Source organism: Anguilla rostrata, chromosome 16 (assembly GCF_018555375.3).
Source record: "Anguilla rostrata isolate EN2019 chromosome 16, ASM1855537v3, whole genome shotgun sequence".
In the NCBI taxonomy this organism is placed as follows: Eukaryota; Metazoa; Chordata; class Actinopteri; order Anguilliformes; family Anguillidae; genus Anguilla; species Anguilla rostrata.
Window position 1 is genome coordinate 1950174 of NC_057948.1, and position 10721 is coordinate 1960894.

A 10721-nucleotide genomic window follows, 5' to 3' on the forward strand; every position below is an offset into this window, starting at 1 on the left:
TACAAATGCATAAAATCGGAAAAGGGTACAAAATAATGGATGTGTAAATAAAAAAACAAATAAGCTTAATATATATGGTTAATGGTGGCCATTCACCTCAGTTAGATCACATTTAACAACACAAGTGTTATTCAGTTTTTGTGAAAAAGATGTGATTTATAAAAATCCTGTAATGCAAGTCATGGGTGCATAAATTATGTCTGTGAGAAAAAATAAAATGAAACAAGGTTTTTATGTGGTAGAATATTCGTATTTATTGTTTTGAACTGACATTCCCAGTTATTTTTCATGTTATTACATTCAAATAAACCACAAAGGCAAAAATACACACAGAAAATACAAATGGTGAAGAATTAATAGAAACACAAAACAAGAATTTATTAAACCAGATTTATACATTGAACCGGAAATTCATTTCCCAAAAAGGTCATTCCTCTTTTCATAAAAGTTTACAATGGGTCAATATGACCAAAACTGAACACAAGGGCTAATTCAAAATGATTATAAATGGATCATTTGAAAACAGTATATTCATCAAAAACATGAACACACACACGCGCGCGCACACGCACACACACACACACACACACTAAAATGATGGGCCCCACAAATTTATTTACAGTTTATTTAGCTGTATCTTCAAGAATAACTTTACCAGTAAAACAAATTTCAAATTTTCTGTTATCCGCAACATATATATGTAAAAATAAGGCAATAGATGGGATCATTTATCACATCAGCACGTTCCAAGTAGTAGAAACACTATTGTCACCCTTAACTGCCAAACGGTTGCTTTATGCGTTCTTTAACATTACTGTGGTGCAGAATATACATTCAATATACAATATACCTGTACATACATTTACAATACAAAATAGACATTCCCTTTTTCATTTTGTCACCCACTTAAAACTTTACAAAATGTTGATTAAAATGACATTCAGCTGAACAGAAATACTACATAACGCATGTGTGGTTTCAACAGTTTATTCAAGTACATAAAATTTTTTTATTTTGGTCATTCTATGAAAATGTGCCATTTTACATCCGTAGGACAAATTGCTCTGTTAATCTGAACTATCAGTAAATGAACTACATTTATTGTATGTTCACAATGTGTATCTGATAATATAAAGCCAAATCAAATGATTTCTTAAAGCTCGATGTGTCAGCCCAGTGATCATGAATACATAGAGAAACAATTTTATTAAGTATTCAAAATTACCATTATTACCATTTATGCTAAATTTACATAAAAGCCCCTTTTTAATGCACACAATGTAGCGCCAATATCTTTTCCACATGGCCTAGTTATGATATTTTTCATCAACCCTGTTACCGTGAATGCTGTTACTTTTCTGGAGTAACAGGGTTGACAAGATTACATGCATTTGCATTATTTACAGCATTATTTACACAATATACACAACTTGTTTTCCATATCTTACTGTTATAATATTATTTGTTCTTATTTTATTGATATATGGTATGTTATGTATTTTTTACTTTTAAGGATGTATCGAATTTCAGTTACAGTCTAACACATCTATCTCAATACAATATAAATAATTACATGAAATACTTACCATACTTACCATTAACTATATATACAACAATGTAATTCATACTTTTGGTTAGTTTTTGTTAGGATGTGTCTTTCCGCTACTGAGAAAAAGTAACAATACCAACAGCATAGGGATTCAGATCCAGCCAGACGAGAGAAATATTATACAGATGGGAGTATCATGGTACATTTAATACTGTTTTGTAAAGGTCAACATAGCTGTGTGTGTGTGTGTGTGTGTGTGTGTTACATCAAACCCTGGTGGTGAATTAACTCTCAGTAAAACTGTTTTACTGTTTAATTTAAATTTTGCTGTTTTACTGTTCTATTCAGTTTAGTTAATTCACAAAATGTCTCACCCTTGCATAACACAGCAATAGGTTTCAGTTCCAAAAAGGCAGTACAAGGCTCTCTGTCTGGCAGTAAAAGCCTGTATTCTAATGGCCAAATAACGGATCTTTCAGATGACAGCCCAGTAAGGCATGGTGAGAAAACTACCCTTTGGAGGCTGAATTCAAACGTTGGAATGGTCCAGTGAAAGAACAATTGAAGATAGAACAACATTAGCTTACAAAGTTATTAGCATACAGAATAAGAAAGCAGCGGCAGAAGAGCATATAGAAGATAAGGGATCCCCATCCCAAACCTATAGATTATAAATTACAGGATACCCAGAAGAGTGTCGAACTATATTACAGGAACCTACAGTGCCCGCCCAAAGTATGGTAACGGTCAAGTAAAATTTGCTTCTTTTGCTTTATGCTTAAGACATTTGGATTTATGTTCAAAGGATGAATATGAGGCAAAAATACAGACAATCAGCTTCTATTTCATGGCGTTTACATGCTTATATGTTTTAGCACTTTACAGAAACAGCTGTTTCTGGGTTGAATATCTCCAATTTCAGATATGCAAAATTAAGCTTACGAATGACTGACAGGTGTTAACTGTAGCTCAAGTGTTTCCTTTTGCCTGTATACTTCACGTATAAAAGAGCAGTAAGTCTCTACTTTCAGTTTTAGCCTTTGTTTTCATCTGTGGAGAATGAAGACCAGAGAACTAACTACGGATAAAAACAACTAGCTGAGAGAACATGGTTTAGAAGGATAGCACAGAAACTGGTGATATCAAGTATACCAGTTTGGAAAAGCCTGAAAAAGATGCAACCAAAGCATTCATCAATAGAAAAAAAGTGAAATGTTTTGGACTTGCTAAGTCAGTCACTTGCCAAAGAGGAGACTAAAGACAGAACCCCCTCGAAACAAAGATCAACTGAAAGCAGCTGCAGAGATGGCCTGGGAAAGCATTACCAAAGAAGGTACCAAACGTGTGGTGATGTCAGAGGGTCATAGACTTGATTCAGTTATTGCATTTAAGGCCTCTGCAACCAAATATTACACTTTATTGTTGCGATTTACTTTTAAGTTAATCAATTGACTTCATTCTGCACAGCTGAAAATGGGGGTACTCAACCCAAAACAGCTGTTTCTCTAAAATGGTGAAACATATACACATAAATGACATGAAATAAAAGATGATTGTCTGCACTTTTGTGTCATATTCATATTTTGATGATGATCTCAGATCTCAATGCCTCAGGAATATGGCACAAATAACAAATTTCACTCCACCATTGCCATACTTTTGGAGGCCTCAACAACCTCATTAGGCTTACCCACAGAAACTGAGGAGCAGAACAGGAGTTTAACAGAAAACACTACCACTGAGGAACTGAATGCTGCCATAACTAGACTTAAGGGAAACAAAGCACTGACGCACCGATGGGTACATCTTGTCGTGATATAAATTTCATTCAGGGTGCCACTTACCCCCATGCTATTAAGTGCATTTAACTGAGTGTTGGAGAAAGGTGAGGTATCACCCTCATTGAAAGGGGCTGTCATTTTTGTCGTACCAAAAAGAAGGGAATGACAGTTTGGAGTGTGCAAATTATAGACCTAGATCAGTGTTGTGAACCAGGACTAAATTGTTTGCCTCCATTTTAGCTAGAATGACAGAACATTTTAACAGAGAATTCAGGCGGACTAAACTGGATTTGTTAGACAAAGACAGACGCAATACAACATTAGACGCTCACTCCACGTATTGCATGAAATAGAACTTAAGAACTACTTCTATACTACACAAATGCGGCCATTGGTGTGTATATGCAACCCCTCCTACACAGCCAGATGAAAAGAAAATGAGTGAGAAGTAATTGATGATATTCCAATGAAAGCACTGATTGGGAGGTGTAGATTGATGGAGCACATAATTTGGATGCCTATTACTAACCCATGGAACATGTTGGCATTTAAGATATGGTAGGATACCAACAGAGTGAGCAGAATGAAAGAAGTTTGAAAGATATAGCAAGGGTGTGCTTATGACTCTGACCTTGTCCCAAATAGGTTTGATCACAGCCGTCAGAGAGTGGACTAGGAAGAGCCTCACGGCTCACAGCACTTTTTTTTAACCAAGGAGCAATTAAAGGTTTTCAGGAACTAAAAGATCAAGATGGGCTAGCCAATCACGATTCATATAGATATCTACAAGTACGTCATTATTTGGAACAGATAATTAGAGGAAGAGGATTCAGAGCTTATGGAATCTGAGGTACTGAACGTGTTTTCAGCAACCTATGAATCTGAATCAGGCAATAAGGTAATCTCCCAAAAAATTGAAAAGGGGAAAACACAATATACAGTAAGGACAAATGGGAGAAAGATACTGGATTCTCCATACTGGGAGGGGATCCCTGAAAGCATGGTGGCCATTCTAAAGGTAGAAATGCCGTTGACATTTGTAGAGCTATACTTCAGAGGGGCAATCTTTGATCCTACAAAGAAAGAAGATGAGCACCTTCTCAAAGTAATTCTAGTGGCAAGCAAAAGGGCCATGACTAGAAAATGGTTGAAACCAAAGGCACATACAGTATGCAGATGTAATGCATGAGATATTTGTGATGGAGTGATGAACATTTTCTTAGAAAGATTGGCATTTGAACATTGTCCACTTGCCATTGCAAATAAACTTCTCTCATGCAAGACAGTGCCTCATACTCCCTTTTTCAAATTGCAAGGATTGGATAACAATATCCAAATTATTTACCAGCCTGACTTTTTATACTTTAGCAATAAGATCAGAGTACCAAGGGGCCTTTCATATTTTGTAATCTGTTGAATTAGTTTCAATATTTCTTTTAAACATTTCAAATCGCAATTATTGTAATGCATTGGTAACAGGTCCAACAAAATGGGATACATGGACACATGGAATCTAAAATGACACATTTTCATAGAACGACCCCTTGTCTTTTCTACAGTGTTCATATCATACATTTGAAATAACATCAGCAAAAAACATAAACATGCCTGGCTGTTCCATGCTCTTGAAGGTGTAGAGAGGAGCAGTTTCATTCAAGACTGGCCATGGTCTCTGTTCCATAGAGATCTCTATTCACCAGCAGCCCTACAACAGACATCAGCCCAGTCACACTACCAGAAAACCTCCCCCAACACACTGGTGATGCTATATTCATTCTAAAAGACAGAAGGCACAGACCTTCAGTCAGAAGCGGTACACACCCAAACCCTAACCCCCCATCTCACCCCATCCCAGACCATCATTATTTTCCATCAGGGCTAACAACAGCAACCTGCCATTATGGCTGATTTAGGCTTTGGAAACAATATTTCCAGGTTCCTTATACAATCAGTGACGTACAACACTGAGTAAAGGTGCTGAAATACACCAAAAAGCAGCAGACACCACAGCACTCCAGGACGGCAGTTTGAGATCCCTGCCTGTAAGTGTTTATTAAGATAAATTAATGGGGCAGTCCCAGGGAGGAGCAGACTTTGGCTACGGCCGCTCTACTCTTTCACGGCCCTTACTCTTTCTCGTCCTTCGCTCATTCTCTCTCTCTCTCCCTCCTTCTCTCCTCACCACAGAGTAGCTTTTCTGCTCTATTCTGTTGGGCGTACATCCCTCCACAGGTGTCTTCTTTTCAGCTTCAGGGGAACCAAACAAAACCAAAAACACCATCAGACCTCATCTGTACTACCAAAAATTCTACACACTTACCCCTCAGTTCTGGATTCCTAACATTGAGTTACAGGTTCGGCAGGTTTCTGTGATTTTCTCTAAACCAGCAGCCAATATAGGCATTGGAACCAAGGTGTATGGATCTCTTACCAAAACAATTAACCAATTAAGACTTAAGTGCTGAAACGCACCAAAAACCCACAGACACTGGGGCACTGGGGCACATTAACTCAGTCAACACAGAGAGCTCACAGACCAGAAAACACACTAACACACTCAACAGAGAGCTCACAGACCATAAAACACACTAACACACTCAACACAGAGCTCACAGACCAGAAAACACACTAACACAGAGCTCACAGACCAGAAAACACACTAACACAGAGCTCACAGACCACAAAACCCAATAATACACTCAATACAGGCCACAGAGCACACTAACACACTCAACACAGAGCTCACAGACCACAAAACCCAATAATACACTCAATACAGACCACAGAGCACACTAACACACTCAACACAGAGCTCACAGCCTGGAAAACACAGTAACATACTCAGCACTGACTTTGCACACCACAAAGCATAGCAACACATTCAACACTCGGCTTGCAGTATTTGGAAGTCTCCCTGGTGGATACTTACCTTGAAATAGAGGGCCAAACTGTCTTGTATGAAGCCCCCAGGGACTAAGTCCACAGACAAGCAGTTATATGACTTCGTTCTACGCACCTTCTCCCCACAGCTTTGGAGAGGGAACCACAGAGACACAGAATTGAATGCTAACAGGCACAGGTGGGGATGGAGACAGTTCCAGTCAAGGAGTGAAATCCAACTGTTCAGTTTAGCCGAGCACATGGGAGAGACCGCACATGAGCGGCTCACCTGAGGCACGTTCTGGTGGTCAGGAGGTCAAATTCAAAATTTGCCTCGATGGAACAGGTGTAGGGGTGCAGCCCCTCCCTTGTCCTCAGGGAAACCCCCTCCTCTTTAAGCTGGGACAGGAGAACACTGAGGAACTCATGAGCATCCTGCATTGAGACAGAGAAAACCCATGAGAGAAGGAGAGGGTGTTCAGCTTTAACAGTGACCTGGTCCTAGCCTTTGGAGAACCCTTGCCTTTTGGATCAATTCTTTTCTATGCTACATCATACACCATATCTCCTCAATCTTGATTCGCTACTTAAAGCACAATGCTCTCAATCTTCCTTTAACATAAAAATTTGATTCAATCGATCTGTCAAAGAAGGCAGCTACTTTATTGACATGCATGTAGAAAACATCTTATTCATGCCGATGTTTATAAAGGTTACAGAAAATTTTTTGTATTTTTAAAAAGAATCTTTCCTGCGGGAAGAAATATCTGAAGAACACTAGAATGTGTGTACGTGCATTTGTGTGTGTGAGTGCATGTCTCTCACCTGCTGCTCATTCCCACAGAAGTCGCTGAAGTTTGTCACGATGGTCTGTTTTAAGGTCTTCAGCAGGCTGATCTTTTGCCTTCTGCTGTGACCAGCCCTTGCTGAGTGCAGATCCACAAAGCACCTGCAGGGGGCCAGAAAGGCAGCAGGCAGTCAGAAAGTTGCTACTTGAGTTTAGGGTAATTATGGCTGGAAGGAAACCCAGCCAGCATACACACTAGGCTGGGAACCCATAAATTTAATCTATGAGGAAAATATTTCATACTGCAGTTGTTGCAATATCTTTATTTAATAGAAATAAAGATATTGCAGTTTTCAGCTGTCATTGTTAAAATGTTAAAATGTAGTTAATAGTTAAAATGTAATTTTATGCGAATTCTTGGACTGAGTACACTTTTAATAGTAGATAAACAGACTTATACAAAATCCACAATTCCTGTTCCACCATTAATCCATAACCAATATAAAAACACTGATATAAAAGTGCCATCCTTAACAGCAGTGATATCTGCAGATCAGTAATGATAGATACCTACATACTTCAGTAAAGTGGTCATATTTGACCTCCAGCAGCCTTCCTCTCCCTTGATGTCCTGGGTGAAGATTCGGACTCTGAAGAGACTCTGGAGAGTCGCGTTCATGTAACGTGTTCCCGATGTTTGGGAACCTGTGGCAGAGACACGAACACTTTCCTACTCTGTTACTGTGTGGAAGCCAGATAATAGGTAATTCATAGCCAGTAAATGGGCTTGTTTCTACATCTTCAATACATGAACTGACAGAGTTTTCCAAAGAAAGACTGGGTCTCAGAGACAGGGGTTGGGAAGATGAAGAAATTATACAATAAAATGATATAGGATGGAAGAGTATGAAAATCAAGCAGTCTAGATAGCACACCAATTCTAATGTACATACCTTACTCCATCTGTTTTCACCTACTCCTGAAACAATATAATAAATATAATAGAATTCTAATCAACAATAATTTCTGGAGAACATTTAAGATTAAATATAAGCACACTAGAGAAAGGGAGTGCAAAAGATGCCCCAGTGAGAACAACTGATTTGCCTGTCAATAGGATGCAGCGCATTCATTCCATTGTGCAGCTTGAATAAACTGATTGTGATTCTTACCCGATAACAGTGTGATCGATCGTAATCCTCTGGGTCTCCTTCTGGATGCTGTGTTCCTCCAGGAACTTCCTACAGCTTTGGAATTCCAGCCTATGAAACAGAAATGAGTATAGGATAAACATGCTCAATTTTGTTTTTGGAAATTGAGTGCCCGGGCAGCAAACATAAGTGCCAAAATGAAATCAAACGAAATGAAGTGGAAAACACTACCTTTGTTGTTTTGTACAGTCAATAGACAGAGCAGGCTTTTCTACACAGCCAATAGGAAGAGCTGGCTGCTCTGCACGGTTGATGTTCTGGATCGATGCCTGCTCTGCACGGCCGATGTTCTGGACCGATGTCTGCTCTGCACGGTCGATGTTACAGGTCGATGTCTGCTCTGAGCAGTGGAGAGTTAGGACTGGCTCTTCTGAGCAGTGGACTGTTTTTGTCCCCTTCCTTCCTTTCTTCAAAGACCATTTTTTCTTCTTTTTCTTCTTTCGTTCTTCTTCCTGGTCAGTATGACCAACAGACAGGGACGGTGGCTTTGTGCAGGCAATGTCAACAGGAGGTTGTTCCACACAGTCGATGGCAACAGCTCTGTGCAATTCTGCTGTGCAGGCAATGAAACGAGCTGGCTCCTCTGCACAGTCAATGGTAGGAGTTAGCTCCTCTGTGCAGTCGATGGTAGGAGTTGGCTCTTTCATACAATCAGTAGTAAGATCTTTCTCAGCGCAGTCAGGTTTAGATGTTGGCCGCTCTACAGAGTCAATGGTAGGAAGTGAGTCTTTCATACAGTCAGTAGTAAGATCTTTCTCAGCGCAGCTGATGGTAGGAGTTAGCTCCTCGGCGCATTCGATGGTAGGAGCCAGCTCCTCTGCACAGTCGATGGTGGGAGTTAGCTCCTTGATGCAGTCAATGGTAGGAGTTAGCTCTTCAGCGCAGTTGATAGTTGGAGGTCGCTCCTCTGCGCAGTCGATGGTAAGCGTTGGCTGACCGGTGCAGTTGATGGTATGCGTTGGTAGGCAGTCGATGGTAGGCATCGGCTGCGCAGTGCAGTCAATGGTAGGAGTCAGCTCCTTGACGCAGTCGATGTTAGGAGTTAGCTCCTCTGCGTAGTTGATGGTAGGCGTTGGCTGCTCGGCACAGTCGATGGTAGGCGTTAGCTCCTTTGCACAGTCAATGGTGGGATCAAGCTCCTCAGCGCAGTTCTTAGTTGGAGGTTGCTCCTCTGCGCAGTCAATGGTAAGAGTTAGCTGCTCGGCGCAGTCGATGGTAGGAGTTAGCTCCTCTGCGCAGTCAATGGTGGGAGCAAGCTCCTCAGCGCAGTTCTTAGTTGGAGGTTGCTCCTCGGTGCAGTCGATAGTATGCGTTGGCTGCTCGGCGCAGTCGATGGTAGGTGTTAGCTCCTTAGCACAGTTGATTGTGGAAGGTTGCTCCTCGACGTAGTCAATAATGTGAGCTAGCTCCTCTGTGCAGTCGATGGTATAAGTTAGCTCCTCGGCGCAGTCAATAGTGCGAGCTAGCTCCTCTGCGCAGGCGAGAGTAGGAGTTCGCTCCTCAACGCAGTCAATAGTGTGAGCTAGCTCATCTGCGCAGTCAATGGTAGGAGTTAGCTCTTCAGCGCAGTTGATGGTAGGAGTTAGCTCATCGGCGCAGTCGATGGTGGGCATTGGCTGCTCGACGCAGTCGATGGTAATATCTGCCTCTTTCATCCATTCTATGGTCAGAGCTTGCTCTACGCAGTTGAGGGTAATATCAGACCCCTCCACGGAGTCGGCGGTAAGAGTTTGCTCTGTGCCGTTGATGTTAAGAACTGGCACCTCTGCGTAGTCAATGTTAACAGCTCGCTCCTCTGCGCACCTGATGACAGGAGTGGGTACCTTTGCGCAGTCAATGGTAGGAGTTGGCTTTTTCGCACAGTCAATGGTAAGATCTTGCTCAGTGCAGTCGATGTTAGGAGTTAGCTTCTCTGCGCGGTCGATGGTAAGAAGTGCCACTTTCATGCATCCGATGTTAAGAGCTGGCTCAGCACAGCCGATAGTAACCACTGTCTTCTCGGGGCAGTTGTTATTTAGGGCCAGCTGGTCTGCAGATGCTGACTGTGCCTTTCTTCCTTTCCTCCCTTTTTTTACATTTCTTCTTAGTCTTCTTCTTCTTCTCATCATCCTTTACCTGGGCCAACGTGTTTTAAAAATTATTAATCATATGGATACCTGTTTACCTGACATAGAGATGATGTTTTACACACCACAATATGGTGCATTGTTCTTGTCATTTGAATGAAGGATATTGTTTTACTGCCAGTTTAAACCTCAGCCTAACAATTATGGAAGATCATATTTCATAATGAATTTTACTCCATGATTATAGGTTATTATAGACTTCTGTTTATGTTAAACTATATCCTAAATAATTATACGATAAAACAAAACCAACAAAATACTCTAAATTGAAAAATGCTATTTAGAGAAAATATTTTTGCATTTGATTATTTTTAAAATAGTTACTCCATTATATATTATATTAATCCCAGGTCTGTTTTGTGCAAGAGAACGACTTATGAGATGAAA

At 40.6% G+C, this 10721-nt stretch overlaps 1 protein-coding gene across 1 annotated transcript; it reads right to left on the reverse strand.

Moving 5' to 3' along the window:
* Nucleotides 1–6006: 6006 nt before the first annotated feature.
* LOC135242416 (uncharacterized) lies at nucleotides 6007–10320 on the reverse strand. The gene is made up of 5 exons (XM_064313500.1): nucleotides 8380–10320; nucleotides 8170–8259; nucleotides 7576–7702; nucleotides 7036–7159; nucleotides 6007–6645 (listed from the first exon to the last, which is right to left on the reverse strand). Exons 1-4 carry the CDS (start codon nucleotides 10314–10316, stop codon nucleotides 7043–7045), a joined length of 2271 nt encoding a protein of 756 aa, XP_064169570.1. The 5' UTR covers nucleotides 10317–10320; the 3' UTR covers nucleotides 6007–6645; nucleotides 7036–7042.
* Between the last annotated feature and the right edge of the window lie 401 nt (nucleotides 10321–10721).

Bases quoted from the DNA above. Each gene is read 5' to 3' on its own strand.
- LOC135242416 (XM_064313500.1), bottom strand. From the start codon at position 10,316: ATGATGAGAAGAAGAAGAAGACTAAGAAGAAATGTAAAAAAAGGGAGG. The intron at 8,260-8,379 runs GTAGTGTTTTCC...TCTGTTTCATAG, and splicing joins GACTGTACAAAACAACAAAG to GCTGGAATTCCAAAGCTGTA. The intron at 7,160-7,575 runs GTATGTAGGTAT...GGCCCCCTGCAG, and splicing joins AATATGACCACTTTACTGAA to GTGCTTTGTGGATCTGCACT.